The sequence below is a fragment of the Arctopsyche grandis genome, chromosome 6 (genome assembly GCF_051622035.1).
Source record: "Arctopsyche grandis isolate Sample6627 chromosome 6, ASM5162203v2, whole genome shotgun sequence".
Lineage (NCBI taxonomy): Eukaryota > Metazoa > Arthropoda > Insecta > Trichoptera > Hydropsychidae > Arctopsyche > Arctopsyche grandis.
In genome coordinates this window covers 2,100,438-2,114,825 of record NC_135360.1, presented here as the reverse complement: position 1 = coordinate 2,114,825, position 14,388 = coordinate 2,100,438, and the positions used below count along the sequence as shown (strand labels likewise).

The following is a 14,388-nucleotide window of genomic DNA, read 5'->3' as shown; positions in this document are numbered from 1 at the left end:
TTGACCAATTTGACCAATAACAAACCCTTAAAAATAATCATTATATATGTAGGTACTTTGAAGGACCAAGGAGAAATAAAAAGCAACCATTTACATAAAAGAAAACATTTATTTAATATATATGATCTAATTCTCCATCAATCCATATGCGTGTTGTACTCGCTTCGTAGCTCGTAAATTTGTCGTTTCCTCCGACCTGTCTCCCTCTAATTCGCATTTCTGCAATTTGCAGCAAGTTGACGACGACTAAGATTATTTACAAGACCGCCATCATCTTCTTCGGCACTGTCTTCATCGGTCAATACGTTCGATTCGGGAGGACAAATAAATATATCCGTTTCCATCTCCATCTCCATATCGAGCAAATCGTCATCGTCAGTCCCAGGTTCTTCTAACAAATTTAATATGTCTCCAACAGTTAAGTCTTCATTAGATCTGAAATGGGCCCAAAAATTGGCGTTAGATTTTGTGTATATATAACAAAAAAACACCAAAAACATCGAACAGTAATCAAAATAATTTGACACGGGAAAAGACTAGCGTAGCCATATGGATACGCAAGCATTTGGGATTGAATTATAGCTATACAATACATATTTGAAAGCACCTAAGTATGTTCATTTATAGCACTACACATTGACATAATAAATGTATTCATAAAAGTAATGAAAGGCATTTAAAAGTTTAAAAATAAATGCACTTACGTTTTCGAACAGTCCATTTTTGGTTAAAAATTTCAACCGCAAATTGTAACTCCTCTCTTTGTTTCTGGTAGCTGTTCCCTCCACTGTAGCACACCAATAACTGTTAAGCGTATCCAAAGGGACAAAACTCGCGCAAAAAAAACCGTAATCAGGTATAAGTGGGGGCGCTGGGGATTTAATTTCGCCATTGCATATACTGTTGCCGTATGGCTACGTACGTACTTGGAGGGTTAATTAATGAGCAATAAATAAGTTTGTGTACACATTGGTAGATGTCTCATTGATTTGCGAGTTTTTCAGTGTCTCGTAATTCAGTGATTTATATAAAATGCTGCATTGTAATTGGCCAGGAAGGCGCAATGGGGTTTACCTGTAAGGCCTTCCTGGTATATATGTAAAATAAATAAAAATAAACCAAAGCTCAGTGTCAGAATCTCTCCGAGTGTACTTTTTGAGAAAATTGTGTGGAGGCTTGCCGAACAAACGATCTTGAGCGTTGCCACACCGGCCTTTATGCAGGGTGGCAGCACTGGGACATGCGAGTTCGGTGAGTTTGACAGACACGCTCTATCATTTCAACACCCCCGATACACCGACATCAACAATTGTTTGCAAAAAAACAATTTTCTGGTTCGAATTTGATTTGTCATTGTGACATTGTCGTTCTCCGAAACTCCACTCTCCGTACTGTTGTGCTTGTTGTGCTATTATACTGTTGTACTGTTGTACTATTGTAGTGCACACGTAGAGATGGAGTGCAGACTTTGCCTCGGCTCAGCCCCAGGAGAGGCTTTCGTCTCCATCCATGACGAACTTGCAAGTGATCCAGAGGGTTTGGTGCAACGCATTTGGACTGGCTGTCAGCTGCGGGTAAGTTCATATGATATTAATAAACTGGCCCATTGCTATTGCTGACCCTCATCTCTTAACCCTCGCAATCATTATTATCTTTGGCGTTTGCAGGTTCGAAAAGGTGACCTTCTGCCAGATATGATATGCCATTCGTGTGTCAACAATCTGGAATTGCTCGACAGCTTTCGAAACGCTTGTCGTAAGAGTGACGAAACGTCGAGGGTGAGACTGAACAAGTCTTTGGAAATCAAGCCGGAGGAAGTTCTGCTGGATGATCTGATGTGGGAAGACGTGCCGGATAGAGATTTGCCACCAAACAATGGTGAGGTAAGTTCATATGATTCGATTCCAAGCAGAACATTCATTTAACTGTAATGGTAATAAATTCACGCTTAAAATGATATCTTGACTTACTATAAAATTACAGATTTAATGTTAATTAACTAGCGTTTTGCTTATTTTGTAGATACACACAGGAGAAATTACTGCAAATGATAATTGCACACCTGAATTGAAGGATAATAGTGAAGAAGTGACACAGACAACATCCCATACTAAAAAAAAACTATACGAATGTGAATTTTGTTTAAAGCCATTCGTTCGAAAATGTCGACTTACGAGACACCTGACCTGCCACTCTGAGGAAAAACCGTTCAAATGTGATATTTGCTTAAAATCTGTCAAAACAAAGTCTTACCTCTATCAGCATATGAAAATTCACAGTGGAATAAAGCCACACAAATGTAATATTTGTTCAAGATCTTTTTGTCAGAGGAATACTCTCCGTGCACATATGATAATTCATAGTGGGTTAAAGCCACATAAATGTGACATATGTTCAAAGTCATTCGTTCAAAAATATGCCTTTGCAAGACACATGAGCCGCCACTATGGAGAAAAACTTTTCAAATGTGACATTTGCCCAAAAGCATTCAATGTGAAAGTCGACCTCTGGTCACACATGAGTATTCATAAACAGATGGAAATTCATGGTGGGGTAAAGACACATAAATGTGACGTTTGTTTAAAAAATTTTTTAACAAAACAGAGCCTTGCGCAACATTTGATTATCCACTCTGAGGAAAAATCGTTCAAATGTGATAGTTGCTTAAAATCTTTCAAAACAAAGCCTTACCTCATCAGGCATTTGAATATTCACAGTGAGATAAAGCCACACAAATGTGATATTTGTTTAAGATCTTATTGTCAGAAGCAATACCTCGTTTCACATATGAACATTCATAGTGGGCTAAACCTTTACAAATGTGATACTTGTTCGAGGTCTTTTTCTCTGAAGTCTTCCCTCATCGTACATATGATTACTCATAGTGGGTTAAAGATACACAAATGTGATATTTGTTCAAGATCTTTTGCCCTGAAGTCTTCCCTCGTAAAACATATGTACATTCATAGTGGGTTAAAGCCACACAAGTGTAATATTTGTACAAAATCTTTTTCTCTGAAATCTAGCCTCACTGTACACAAGTTAACTCATGTTGGGGTAAAGTCACACAAATGTGATATTTGTTCACAGTCATTCTTCAAAAAATATGATCTTGAAAAACATACGAGCCTCCATTATGGAGAAAAAACATTCAAATGTGATATTTGCTTCAAATCTTTCAGCACAAACTATAAACTCTCTATACATATGAAAATTCATACTGGGGTAAAGTCATACAAATGTGATATTTGTCCAAAGTCATTTATTCAGAAAGATTATCTCACGAGACACCTGAGCCGACACTCTAGAGGGAAACCGTTCCAATGTGATATTTGCCTAAAATCATTCGATGAAAAATTTGACCTCAGTTTACACATGAGTAGTCACAGTGGGGCAAGGACATACACATGTGACATTTGCTTGAAATCATTTACTTCAAAACAGAGCCTTGCGCAACATTTGATTCTCCACTCTGGGGAGAAACCGTTCAAATGTGATATTTGCTTAAAATCTTTCAGCAGAAAGACTCACCTCACTATACATAAGAATATTCATATTAATGTAAAGTCACACAAATGTGACATTTGTTCAAAGACATTCATTCAAAAGAGTCAACTTGTGCGACACTCGAGGCTCCACTCTGGGGAAAAACCGTTCAAATGTGATATTTGCTCAAGTTCTTTCAAAACAAAGTCTTACCTCAATAATCATATGGATATTCATATTGAGGTAAAGCTACACAAATGTGACATTTGTCCAAAGTCATTCGGTGGAAAACGTCAACTTGTGAGACACCTGAGTGCACACTCGGAAGAAACACCGTTCAAATGTGATATTTGCACAAAATCTTTCAGAACAAAGTCCTACCTCAATAAACATACGAAATTTCATAGCGTGGTAAATACACATACATGTGACATTTGTTCGAAATCATTTTTTACAAAACAGGACCTTGCTAAACATTTGAGTCTCCACTCTGACGAAAAGCCGTTCAAATGTGATATTTGCTCAAGTTCTTTCAAAACAAAGTCTTACCTCCTTCAGCATATGGATATGCATATTGAGGTAAAGCTACACAAATGTAACATTTGTCCAAAGTCATTCGTTCGAAAACGCCAACTTGCGAGACACCTGAGTGCACACTCGGGAGAAAAGCCGTTCAAATGTGATATTTGCATGAAATCTTTCAAAACAAAGTCTTACCTCGATGAACATACGAAATTTCACAGTGGTGTAAATACACATAAATGTGACATTTGTTTAAAATCATTTGTTACAAAAAAGTACCTTGTGAAACATTTGAGTCTCCACTCTGACGAAAAGCCGTTCAAATGTGATATTTGCTTAAAATATTTCAAAACACAGTCTTACCTCCTCAGGCATATGGATATTCACAGTGGGACAAAGTCACACCAATGTGGTATTTGTTCAAGATCTTATTCTCAGAAGCAATACCTCGTTTCACATATGAACATTCATAGTGGACTAAACCTACACAAATGTGATATTTGTTCGAGATCTTTTTCTCTGAAGTCTTCCCTCGTTGTGCATATGAATACTCATAGTGGGTTAAAGCTGCACAAATGTGATATTTGTTCAAGCTCTTTTTCCCTGAAGCGTTCCCTCGATAAACATATGAATATTCACAGTGGGCTAAAGCCACACAAATGCTCTATTTGTTTAAAATCTTTTAATCAGAAGACTTACCTCTATAAACATATGAATATTCATAAAAAGTGAACTCTCGATTATCCGAAACGAATTTTTGATATCTTCCTCCATGATCGAAGCGGTCTCATTGATTTTACTTTCTACCAAGACTTTGCTATTCCGTGTATAATCGAGTCGTCTTAGCAAGAGTTTTGAGAAGACCAGCAAGGTAAAACGGTTTCATCGATAATACGACGGCTGAATTAGACTTGTAACCAGTGGCGGCTCGTCTATATGGGCTGCGAGGCTACAGCCTCCCAGAATAATAAAAATTCATGCTATTTTTGCCGTCCATATGGGCTGCAGGGCTGCAGACCTCCCAGTATAGTATATATGCATGCTATTTTTGTCTGAATTTGATCACCAGTATGGTCAACGAGCTACTAAACCTCTAAAGAATTCTCACGAGCCGCCACTGCTTGTAACATTAGGCGGTTAAAATTTAGATATCAAAAGACCGTTGTTTGTTTTTTATATATGTAGTTACATTCAGATGGGAAGCAGCATTATCTATTAAAAATACTGCTTTCTGTGGCAACCCCTGTACTTTCGTTTCAGGAACACATTTAGTTTTGAACCAATCTTCAAAGATCTCTATCCATCCATGTTCCTTTTTGGTTATAATCATAAACAGGATCAGGATAAAATCATAATCATTTTTTGCTTTTCCTACTCGAGGGGCCCTGTGTCGGGATGCCCGACTGACTGATGTTATATTATTCTACTTAAAAATATATGTATTTATTTAATGCTAAATGTTTTTTTTATTTTTCGATCCACGCATTCTTTGTGTCCATGTGAAATCGTAACTGTTATATGTACTACACTTTCTTATTCAATTATTTAAAAAAATATCAACCAATATCAACATGGGTATTTTTCTAATAGTTCTGATAGATTCTTCGTACACTAAAAATGTGGGGATTCATGTAAGGGAAGATCGTGAAGAGGGAGAAATGATAGGCGACTTTATAGCAAGTCTTTTATTCGTTGTAATGTTTATACGGCCAATCTAACACTCCATTCGCATCAAGCATGATTCAACGACTCGCTGACACTCCGGCCAATCACAGTGGCCCGCATTCAATCGCTCTATGGGGTACCAACTGTCAATAACTAACGCTAACGTGCAACAACTATTTGACTCCACTCTTACATTAAGTAATTAAATTCCTACATCTATAAGTTTTTTTTTTAGTTTGTCATCGGGCGCAGGATTCCTCTCGGCGGACCTGGTCAGATTTCAAAAGTAATCGGAATCAGTGACCTTCCTGTACTATGTGCTGTATTAAACCCCCTCACCGAAGTGGGGGGGGGGGGTTTTAAGTTTTACGTTTCTCGTAAAAACTATGTGGTTTTCAAAGCTACACACCCTATATTTCTTATTCCTAGAATGAACTACAATAAATTTATTTTAATAGATTTTGTATGATTTAGAAATGGGGTACATCGTAAAAAAATACATTTCTACGTTCCAAAGTATGATTTAAAGGCGGTAGCGATAAATCATGTTTTTGACTGTTCGCTTGCATATTCTTGTCGAGCGATGAATCAATGCGAGAGAAAGAGACAGCTATATTTTCGTCGCTTTTGGCGCGTGGCTATTGAGTCATGCAGTCGCCTGTTGGCCTTACCTATGTATGTGCGTTTGCGTGTTGATGCTTGTGGTTATTTTTTAATACAAAAATAGTCAAAAACATGCTATAGGACTAAAACTTTTTTATGTTGATGATTAATAAGATATATGTATTGAACCCATTTGTATTGAGAAAAAGTGTATTTTGATTAAAAAATACTGGCGTCTTACCAGTGCCGGCCTTACACCCGATAGTGCCCTCGGGAAATTTTTTCTAAACACCCTTAGAAAGAACTCTCACCTTTTGGCGCTCTAATCTAAAATTTTGAATGACTTGGCGCTCTAATTTTAAATTTTAAAGCGCCTTTGGCGCATCGTTCGGCGCCCTCGAGTGCCGCCTGACCTAGCCCCCCCCTAAAACCGGCACTGGGTCTTACTCGACCCCCGTTCGGGACACTCGTTCGATCTCGACGCTCCGTCCTTCAAAGGTTAAGAAATATGGTTGAAAGGAATATTTTTTTTATAATTATATTATTACTAGTGTTCTGCCCGTTAATTTCAACGGGTGGCTTCGAAAAGGAATTGAAACACGAATAAAAATAAAGTTACAGAAATTGAAACGACTGGTTTGAATTACGTTTTGTGCATCGCCGACAGATCACAAAAAGTTCAATATCAGATGACGGTTTATGGATAAACCGTCATCTGATATTGAACCCACGGGGTTGTGTTTGTATTCTTTAGAAAAGTTGGACATGATAGAGGAGGGGTAGAAGATGTTAGATGGTGTTCAGCTATATCATCGGCTTCGAAGAAAAGTGTACACTGACTCATTATTGGATTATATATGTCGCAGTATAGAGTACACACACGTCAAACGTCAAATGTGAAAACGTAAACAAATGTCTGTTATGCTGCGTACGGACCAAACCAACGACGATTTTGGTCCAATGTTTTAACCAGCAGGATAAAACCAGTAGCGTACAAAATATCGAAATAAAAATTAAATTTAAAAATTGAAATTAAATATCAAAATTAAAAATATTATTATTATATTAAAATTAAATTCAAATATCAAAATAAAATTATAATCAATATATTAAATTTAAAATAAAATATTGAAAGTTAAAACAGAACATGCCCAATTTAAATAAATTTTCAAGATTGACCTAAAATTAGATCATCAACAATCACATACAGGTAATCCTCGACTTTTGTTTGTCGAAGATGTTTTGACTTACGAAGATACGCACTAAGATCGAAAAAAAATCAAAGAATTATTATTTTTACTTCCCCGTAATGCGCAGTTACTGAGAACATATCATGTGTTAGTATGAGTGACCGAGCGATGGTCCCAACCCGGCACGTTGTCGGTTTATCAAATGAAATTTTTTTAGTCTTCAATTGTTTCTCGTCGAAATAAATCAATTAATTAAATCCATCTCAGAGGTAAAATTTATCGGATAATGTGTGATTATTAATTTTATTTCGACGAAAGAAAAAAAACCCTTTGACAAATCACCGACATTTTTTTTGTTAAATATTTCATCGACGGCGAAACACAGTAGTATATCGTGACGACTTATAAGAAACAATAACAAGGTTTTTTTCGCTCGTAATTATAATATTTCTCTGGTTGTAATGCGTATCGTCGTAATTCAAAACATTGTTGTATTTCAAAACATCAACGATGATCTAATTTTAGCTCAATCTCGCTCGTTAGCTTAATTTTGATATTTAATTTCAATTTTTTTATTTAATTTTTATTTCGATATTTTGTACGCTACTGGTTTTAAAAGTTGGCCCAAAATCGTCGTTGGTTTGGTGCGTACGGACCATTAGTATGTGTGTGAGCTATCGACCCGACACCGGTGGCGACTAGTGGAAATAACGCAAAATCGGATGGGAAACTTAGATCCGCATCCCTGCGAGGCCCAAATGGAAAAGAGTAGATTAAAATTTCACTCATACAGTAAACGATCCTCTTAAAAATTCGACCGAGTTTCCATAGGCTGGGACACTGATCTTCCAGGATGGAAGACCAGTGTCGATGGATAATGGACCTTTCCGCATTCTAAAAATTAGTTACTAAATTAACCAAATCATCATTTTATTCATCTTTTTTCCGAATTTTAATTCTAATTCTAATTTTAGCATCCGATTAATGTTTAGTGTGGCTTTCCGACATAATCAAAAAAAAAATATATATTTGATATAATTATATTTAGTGTTTTATTTTTTTAAATGAGTTAAACAAATGAAATCAAATGGTGAAAAAATTAAAGAAAAAAAAATACTCGGACTTGTCCAGTGTCAGAATCTCTCTGAGTGTACTTATTACTAGTTACTTTTTATTACTTACAAACCTCCTTTACGTTTCACTTACGATTACAATTCAGGAAAAGATTTGCCTCTTATCCGATCGTTTTCATACTTTGCCATATTGCTCATTTTGGTCATCAATATAAGTAAATGGATCTTCCGCCATTACGATAGAGATAAAATATCGTTTAAGACGCGTTTGAAGTTTGCAAATTTCAAATCTGGGCGACGTCTATGTAGTCTTTAGTTTTATACATAGATGGCGGTAGTAAAATAAAATTATTGGTATTTTTATTACAAACTTCCTTTACGTTTCACTTCCGATTACAATTCTGGAAAAGATTTGCTTCTTATCCGATCGTTTTCATACTTTGCCATATTGCTCATTTTGGTCATCAATATAAGTAAATGGATCTTCCGCCATTACGATAGAGATAAAATATCGTTTAAGACGCGTTTGAAGTTTGCAAATTTCAAATCTGGGTGACGTCTATGTAGTCTTTAGTTTTATACATACATAGATGGCGGTAGTAAAATAAAATTATTGGTATTTTTATTACAAACCTGCTTTATGTTTCACTTACGATTACAATTCAGGAAAAGATTTGCTTCTTATCCGATCGTTTTCATACATTGCCATATTGCTCGTTTTGGTCATCAATATGTATAAGTAAATGGGGTAAACGGACTACTAGTCATATGTAAACTAGTCACAGGACAACCGGTCGCGCTAGATCGGTCACACGTGATCACCCGTCACACTAAAACTGGTCACAAGAAAACTGATTGACCAATTTTAGGGTGTGACCAGTTTTCTCGTGACCATTTTTAGTGTGACCGATCTAGAGCGACCGGTTGTCCTGTGACCGGTTCACATTTGACTGGTAATCACCGAACCGTAAATGGAGCCTCCGCCATTACGATAGAGATAAAATATCGTATAAGAAGCATATCAGGTCCGAAGATTTTTAATCTCGGTGACAGTTGGTAGTCATTAATTTTATACATAGATGGCGGTAGTATAAAAAAATATTGGTGTTTTTATTCAAAATAATAATTTTATATACAAATTATACAAGAGGTATGTTTTTAAAAAACTTTTTTTTAATTGTGTATTTCTTATTCAAAATAATAATTTTACTCTTCTCACTTCGCTTTCGATTTTTACGTCTGATTTTGTCTGACGAAATTTGGGTTCTTATCCGATCGTTTTCAAAAATTGCCATTTTGCTCAATTTGGTCATCAATATGGTTCGGTGATTACTGGTCACAAATTACTCGTCACAAAGTCACTAAAATCTCTATAACGGAACATCTGGCAGCCGAAAAGTCCATCATACTAACGATAACTATCATAGTAACGAGAACTTGAGTGCCAAATATTGTGTATTCGCGATTTTCATGGCAAAAATTGTCTTTGTGACCACTCATATGTGACGAATAGTCCAATTACCCATCAATATATGTGGAAATCAAGTCCGCCATTATGATGGTGAAAAATAATTGTAATAGACACGTTTGAAAATACTCTATTATTGAGATTACAAACAAACAATTTTCTGGATCGAAATTTAAATTGTCATCGTGACGGCTGCCCGGCTGCCACCCCAATTCGGCCGCCCGTGTGCGTTCTTCAACTTTAGCACTGTCACTTGTCGTTCCCCGAAACTCCACTCTCCAGACTGTTGTGCTTGTTGTGCTGTTGTGCTGTTATACTGTTGTACTGTTGTAGTTCACACGTAGCGATGGAGTGCAGACTTTGCCTCAGCTCAGCCCCAAGAGAGGCTTTCGTCTCCATCTATGACGAGCCTCCAGAAGATCCAGAGCGTTTGGTGCAACGCATTTGGACTTGCTGTCAGCTGCGGGTAAGTTCATATGATACTAATGAACTGGCCCATTGCTATCGCTGATCCTCATCTCTTAACCCTCGCAATCATAATCATCTTTGGCGTTTGCAGGTTCAGAAAGGTGACCTTCTGCCAGATATGATATGCCATTCGTGTGTCAACAATCTGGAATTGCTCGACAGCTTTCGAATCGTTTGTCGTAAGAGTGACGAAACGACGAGGATGAGACTGAACGAGTCTTTGGAAATCAAGCCAGAGGAAGTCCTACTGGAAAATCTGACGTGGGAAGACGAGTCGAATGGTGATTTTCCACCAAACAATGGCGAGGTAAGTTCATGTGATTCGATTCCAAGCAGAACATTCATTCAACTGTAATGGTAATAAATTCACGCTTAAAATGATATCTTGCCTTACTATAAAATTACAGATTTAATGTTAAGTAACTAGCGTTTTGCTTATTTTGTAGATACACCCAGGAGAAATTGCTTCAAACGATAACACACCAGAATTGAAGGATAATAGTGAAGAAGTGAAACAGACAACATCTCATACTAAACAAAAACTGTATGAATGTGGCATTTGTTCAAAGTCATTCGTTCAAAAATGTCAACTTGTAAAACACCTGCCCCGCCACTCTGAGGAAAAACCGTTCAAATGTGATATTTGCTTAAAATCTTTCAAGACAAAGTCTTACCTCCTTCAGCATATGAATAGTCACAGTGGGCTAAAGCCACACATATGTAATATTTGTTCAAGATCTTTTTCTCAGAAGCATTCTCTCATTGTACATAAGAAAATTCATAGTGGGTTAAAGCCACACAAATGTGACATTTGTTCAAAGTCATTTATTCAAAAATTTCAACTTGTGAGACACTCGAGCACACACTCGGAAGAAAAGCCGTTCAAATGTGATATTTGCATGAAATCTTTCAAAACAAAGTCTTACCTCGATAAACATATGAAAATTCATAGTGGGGAAAATACACATAAATGTGATATTTGTTTAAAATCATTTGTTACAAAAAACAACCTTGTGCAACATTTGAATCTCCACTCTGGGGAAAAACCGTTAAAATGTGATATTTGCTTAAAATCTTTCAAAAAAAATTCTTACCTCCTCAAGCATATGAATATTCACAGTGGGTTAAAGCTACACAAATGTGAAATTTGTTCACGATCTTACTCTAAGAAGTCTCACCTTGTTTCACATATGAATATTCATAGCAGGCTAAGCCTACACAAATGTAATATTTGTTCGAAATCTTTTTCTTGGAAGGCTTCCCTCGTTGTACATATGAACATTCATAGTGAGCTAAAGCTACACAAATGTGATATTTGTTCAAGATCTTATTCTCAGAAGTCTTACCTCGTTTCACATATGAACATTCATAGTGGGCTAAACCTACACAAATGTGATATTTGTTCGAGATCGTTTTCTCTGAAGTCTTCCCTCGTTGTGCATATGAATACTCATAGTGGGTTAAAGCCACACAAATGTGGCATTTGTTCAAGATCTTATTCTCAGAAGGCCTACCTCGGTTCACATATGAACGTTCATAGTGGGCTAAACCTACACAAATGTGATATTTGTTCGAGATCTTTTTCTCTGAAGTCTTCCCTCGTTCAACATATGTATATTCATAGTGGGCTAAAGCCACACAAATGTAATATTTGTACGAAATCTTTTTCTCAGAAATCTAACCTTGCTACACACAAGTATACTCATATTGGGCTAAAGCCATACAAATGTGACACATGTTCAAAATCTTTTTCTCTGAAATCGAACCTTACTACACACAAGTATACTCATATCGGGGTAAAGCCACACAAATGTGACATTTGTTCACAGTCATTCCTTAAAAAATATGATCTTGAAAAACACACGAGCCACCGTTGTGAAGAAAAACCTTTCAAATGTGATATTTGCTTAAAATCTTTCAATACAAAGTCTTACCTCGCTAAACATATGAATATTCATATTGGAGTAAAGCCATACAAATGTGACATTTATTCAGAAATATCATCTTGCGAAACACCTGAACCGACACTAGAGAAAAACCGTTCAAATGTGATATTTGCCTAAAATCATTCAATGAAAATTTTGACCTCAGTATTCATAGTGAGGCAAACACATATACATGTGACATTTGCTTAACACTTTATTTGTTTCAAAAAATAACCTTGTGAATCATTTGATTCTCCACTCTGGGGAAAGACCGTTCGGTCTGCAAGACCTGCTTCTTGCAAACTACCATGGTTTGGCGTGCGGTCTACCCGCTTATAATAACTATTAATCACCTGACAATTATTCCATGAAATTCCCTATAAATCATACCGATCACCGATTTGTGGACGACATTAAGAAAACTCAAAAAAAAAATAATAAATCATAAATATTTACTATTAATTTATAAATGCCACAGATTGAATGTTAACAGTCACTACCAAAATTGAGCGCATATTTAAGTTTTTCAGACTAAATAAGGAATTTTACCTATTTAAACTTTTTTTTTCGCATATGTATGTTTTATTTTTAATATTTTTATACCTATATAATAATTTACGATGAGAATAAATGAAAAAATATCATTATGTAAAGTCTTTTGAATCATTGAGCGTACAAATCACTTATTTATAACCAAAAAATATAGGTCAGAGACAGACCGCAATTAAAGGCAGACGTGCGTAGAAGTGAAGCGGTAATTTTTATAATTTTGATTCTGCAAAGAAATGGACATTATGTTTAAAAAACTACAGAAGAAAGATGGCAATTTAGTGAACAGACTCGGAATACTCTTACTCCACGATAACACAAGACCATCGAACATCGAAATTCTTCCTCATCCTCCCTATTCACCAGACCTTTCTCCGACAGATTATCATTTTTTTAAACATTTGGACTCATTTTTGAAAAATAAAACGTTCACTAATGACAATGACATTATTATGACCTTCGATAACTTCGTGGCTTCTAAAAATCAAGATTTTTATAAAAATGGCATTTATTCGTTGCCAAATCGTTGGTAAAAAACTGTTGATGAAAATGGTAATTATTTTGATTAATAAATCTTTTTGTAAGAAAAAAAAATCGTATTTTTATTTTTCTTACAAAAAGATGCCTTCACGCGCATGCACAGAAGGCTTTGCGTCTGTCGCAGATATAGTACCTGCAAATAGCCAATCATTCGCAGATATAGTACCTGCAAATAGCCAATAATTTGCAGATATAGTACCTGCAAATAGCCACAACCATTTTTATATCGAGAATTTTTTTTAAAATATACGTACATATTATATTATGCAAAAAAACAATTGCTTATATATTAAATTGAGTTATGAACTTTCATAAGATCATTATTATATATGATTATTACAAATATTACAAATAATAAAATTTTTATTATATATCACAGCCGTAAAATGGTGGATCCTGAATACGCACAAATAATTAAATGATTTAAATAAGCTATTATCAAGAATATATTAAAAAAATAATGTTTTACCTTACCTGAAAAACCTGTAATCGTGGAATCGTGAATAAGAACACTGCTGAAATGAATTTATGTTCGAAAACGTTATGAACTATGAAATATTTCCATCCTTCAAAGTTATTTTTACACATCTGTTTTAGCTTAAAACAGCAAAAGCTTGTCGAACCATTGCAATTTTCGGAAACGAATTCATAACAATTTACGATGACGTTTTCTATACTTTAATACCTGAACGCTTAAAAACTACAAATTATGGAAAACTTATTTTGCCGAAATTCTGAAAGGCCTTGTGTAGGATATAGAAAATAACTTCCAATAGTATTTTATTGGTTTGTGACCTGGTCTTCGTCCATTAATAAATCTAAAAGCCACCGCTAAGTGCTGTACCTTTATTGTTGTTCAAAGAAATATACGCCTATTCCATAAGGAAGTTTGGATATAC

At 35.6% G+C, this 14,388-nt stretch overlaps 2 protein-coding genes across 3 annotated transcripts; both read left to right on the top strand.

Moving 5' to 3' along the window:
* The first annotated feature begins 1,140 nt into the window (after positions 1-1,140).
* LOC143912720 (uncharacterized) lies at positions 1,141-5,463 on the top strand. The gene is made up of 4 exons (XM_077432032.1): positions 1,141-1,251; positions 1,442-1,574; positions 1,668-1,883; positions 2,023-5,463. The coding sequence occupies exons 1-4, from the start codon at positions 1,241-1,243 to the stop codon at positions 4,738-4,740; spliced, it is 3,078 nt and encodes a 1,025-aa protein (XP_077288158.1). The 5' UTR covers positions 1,141-1,240; the 3' UTR covers positions 4,741-5,463.
* Positions 5,464-10,212: 4,749 nt separating this feature from the next.
* LOC143912719 (uncharacterized) lies at positions 10,213-13,046 on the top strand. Of its 2 annotated transcripts, XM_077432029.1 has the most exons (3): positions 10,213-10,473; positions 10,567-10,782; positions 10,922-13,046. In XM_077432029.1, exons 1-3 carry the CDS (start codon positions 10,354-10,356, stop codon positions 12,536-12,538), a joined length of 1,953 nt encoding a protein of 650 aa, XP_077288155.1. In that variant the 5' UTR covers positions 10,213-10,353; the 3' UTR covers positions 12,539-13,046. The 2 variants fall into 2 exon arrangements, with proteins under 2 accessions (XP_077288155.1, XP_077288157.1); XM_077432031.1 differs by lacking the exon at positions 10,213-10,473 and having other exon boundaries at positions 10,656-10,832; positions 10,922-13,040.
* The last annotated feature ends 1,342 nt before the right edge of the window (positions 13,047-14,388 follow it).

What these genes read in the sequence shown, in the direction of transcription:
- LOC143912720 (XM_077432032.1), top strand. An exon ending in GGACTGGCTGTCAGCTGCGG is followed by an intron (nt 1,575 to 1,667) that starts GTAAGTTCATAT and finishes TGGCGTTTGCAG; the next exon opens with GTTCGAAAAGGTGACCTTCT. An exon ending in TGCCACCAAACAATGGTGAG is followed by an intron (nt 1,884 to 2,022) that starts GTAAGTTCATAT and finishes CTTATTTTGTAG; the next exon opens with ATACACACAGGAGAAATTAC.
- LOC143912719 (XM_077432029.1), top strand. Translation starts at nt 10,354, where the DNA reads ATGGAGTGCAGACTTTGCCTCAGCTCAGCCCCAAGAGAGGCTTTCGTC. An exon ending in GGACTTGCTGTCAGCTGCGG is followed by an intron (nt 10,474 to 10,566) that starts GTAAGTTCATAT and finishes TGGCGTTTGCAG; the next exon opens with GTTCAGAAAGGTGACCTTCT. An exon ending in TTCCACCAAACAATGGCGAG is followed by an intron (nt 10,783 to 10,921) that starts GTAAGTTCATGT and finishes CTTATTTTGTAG; the next exon opens with ATACACCCAGGAGAAATTGC.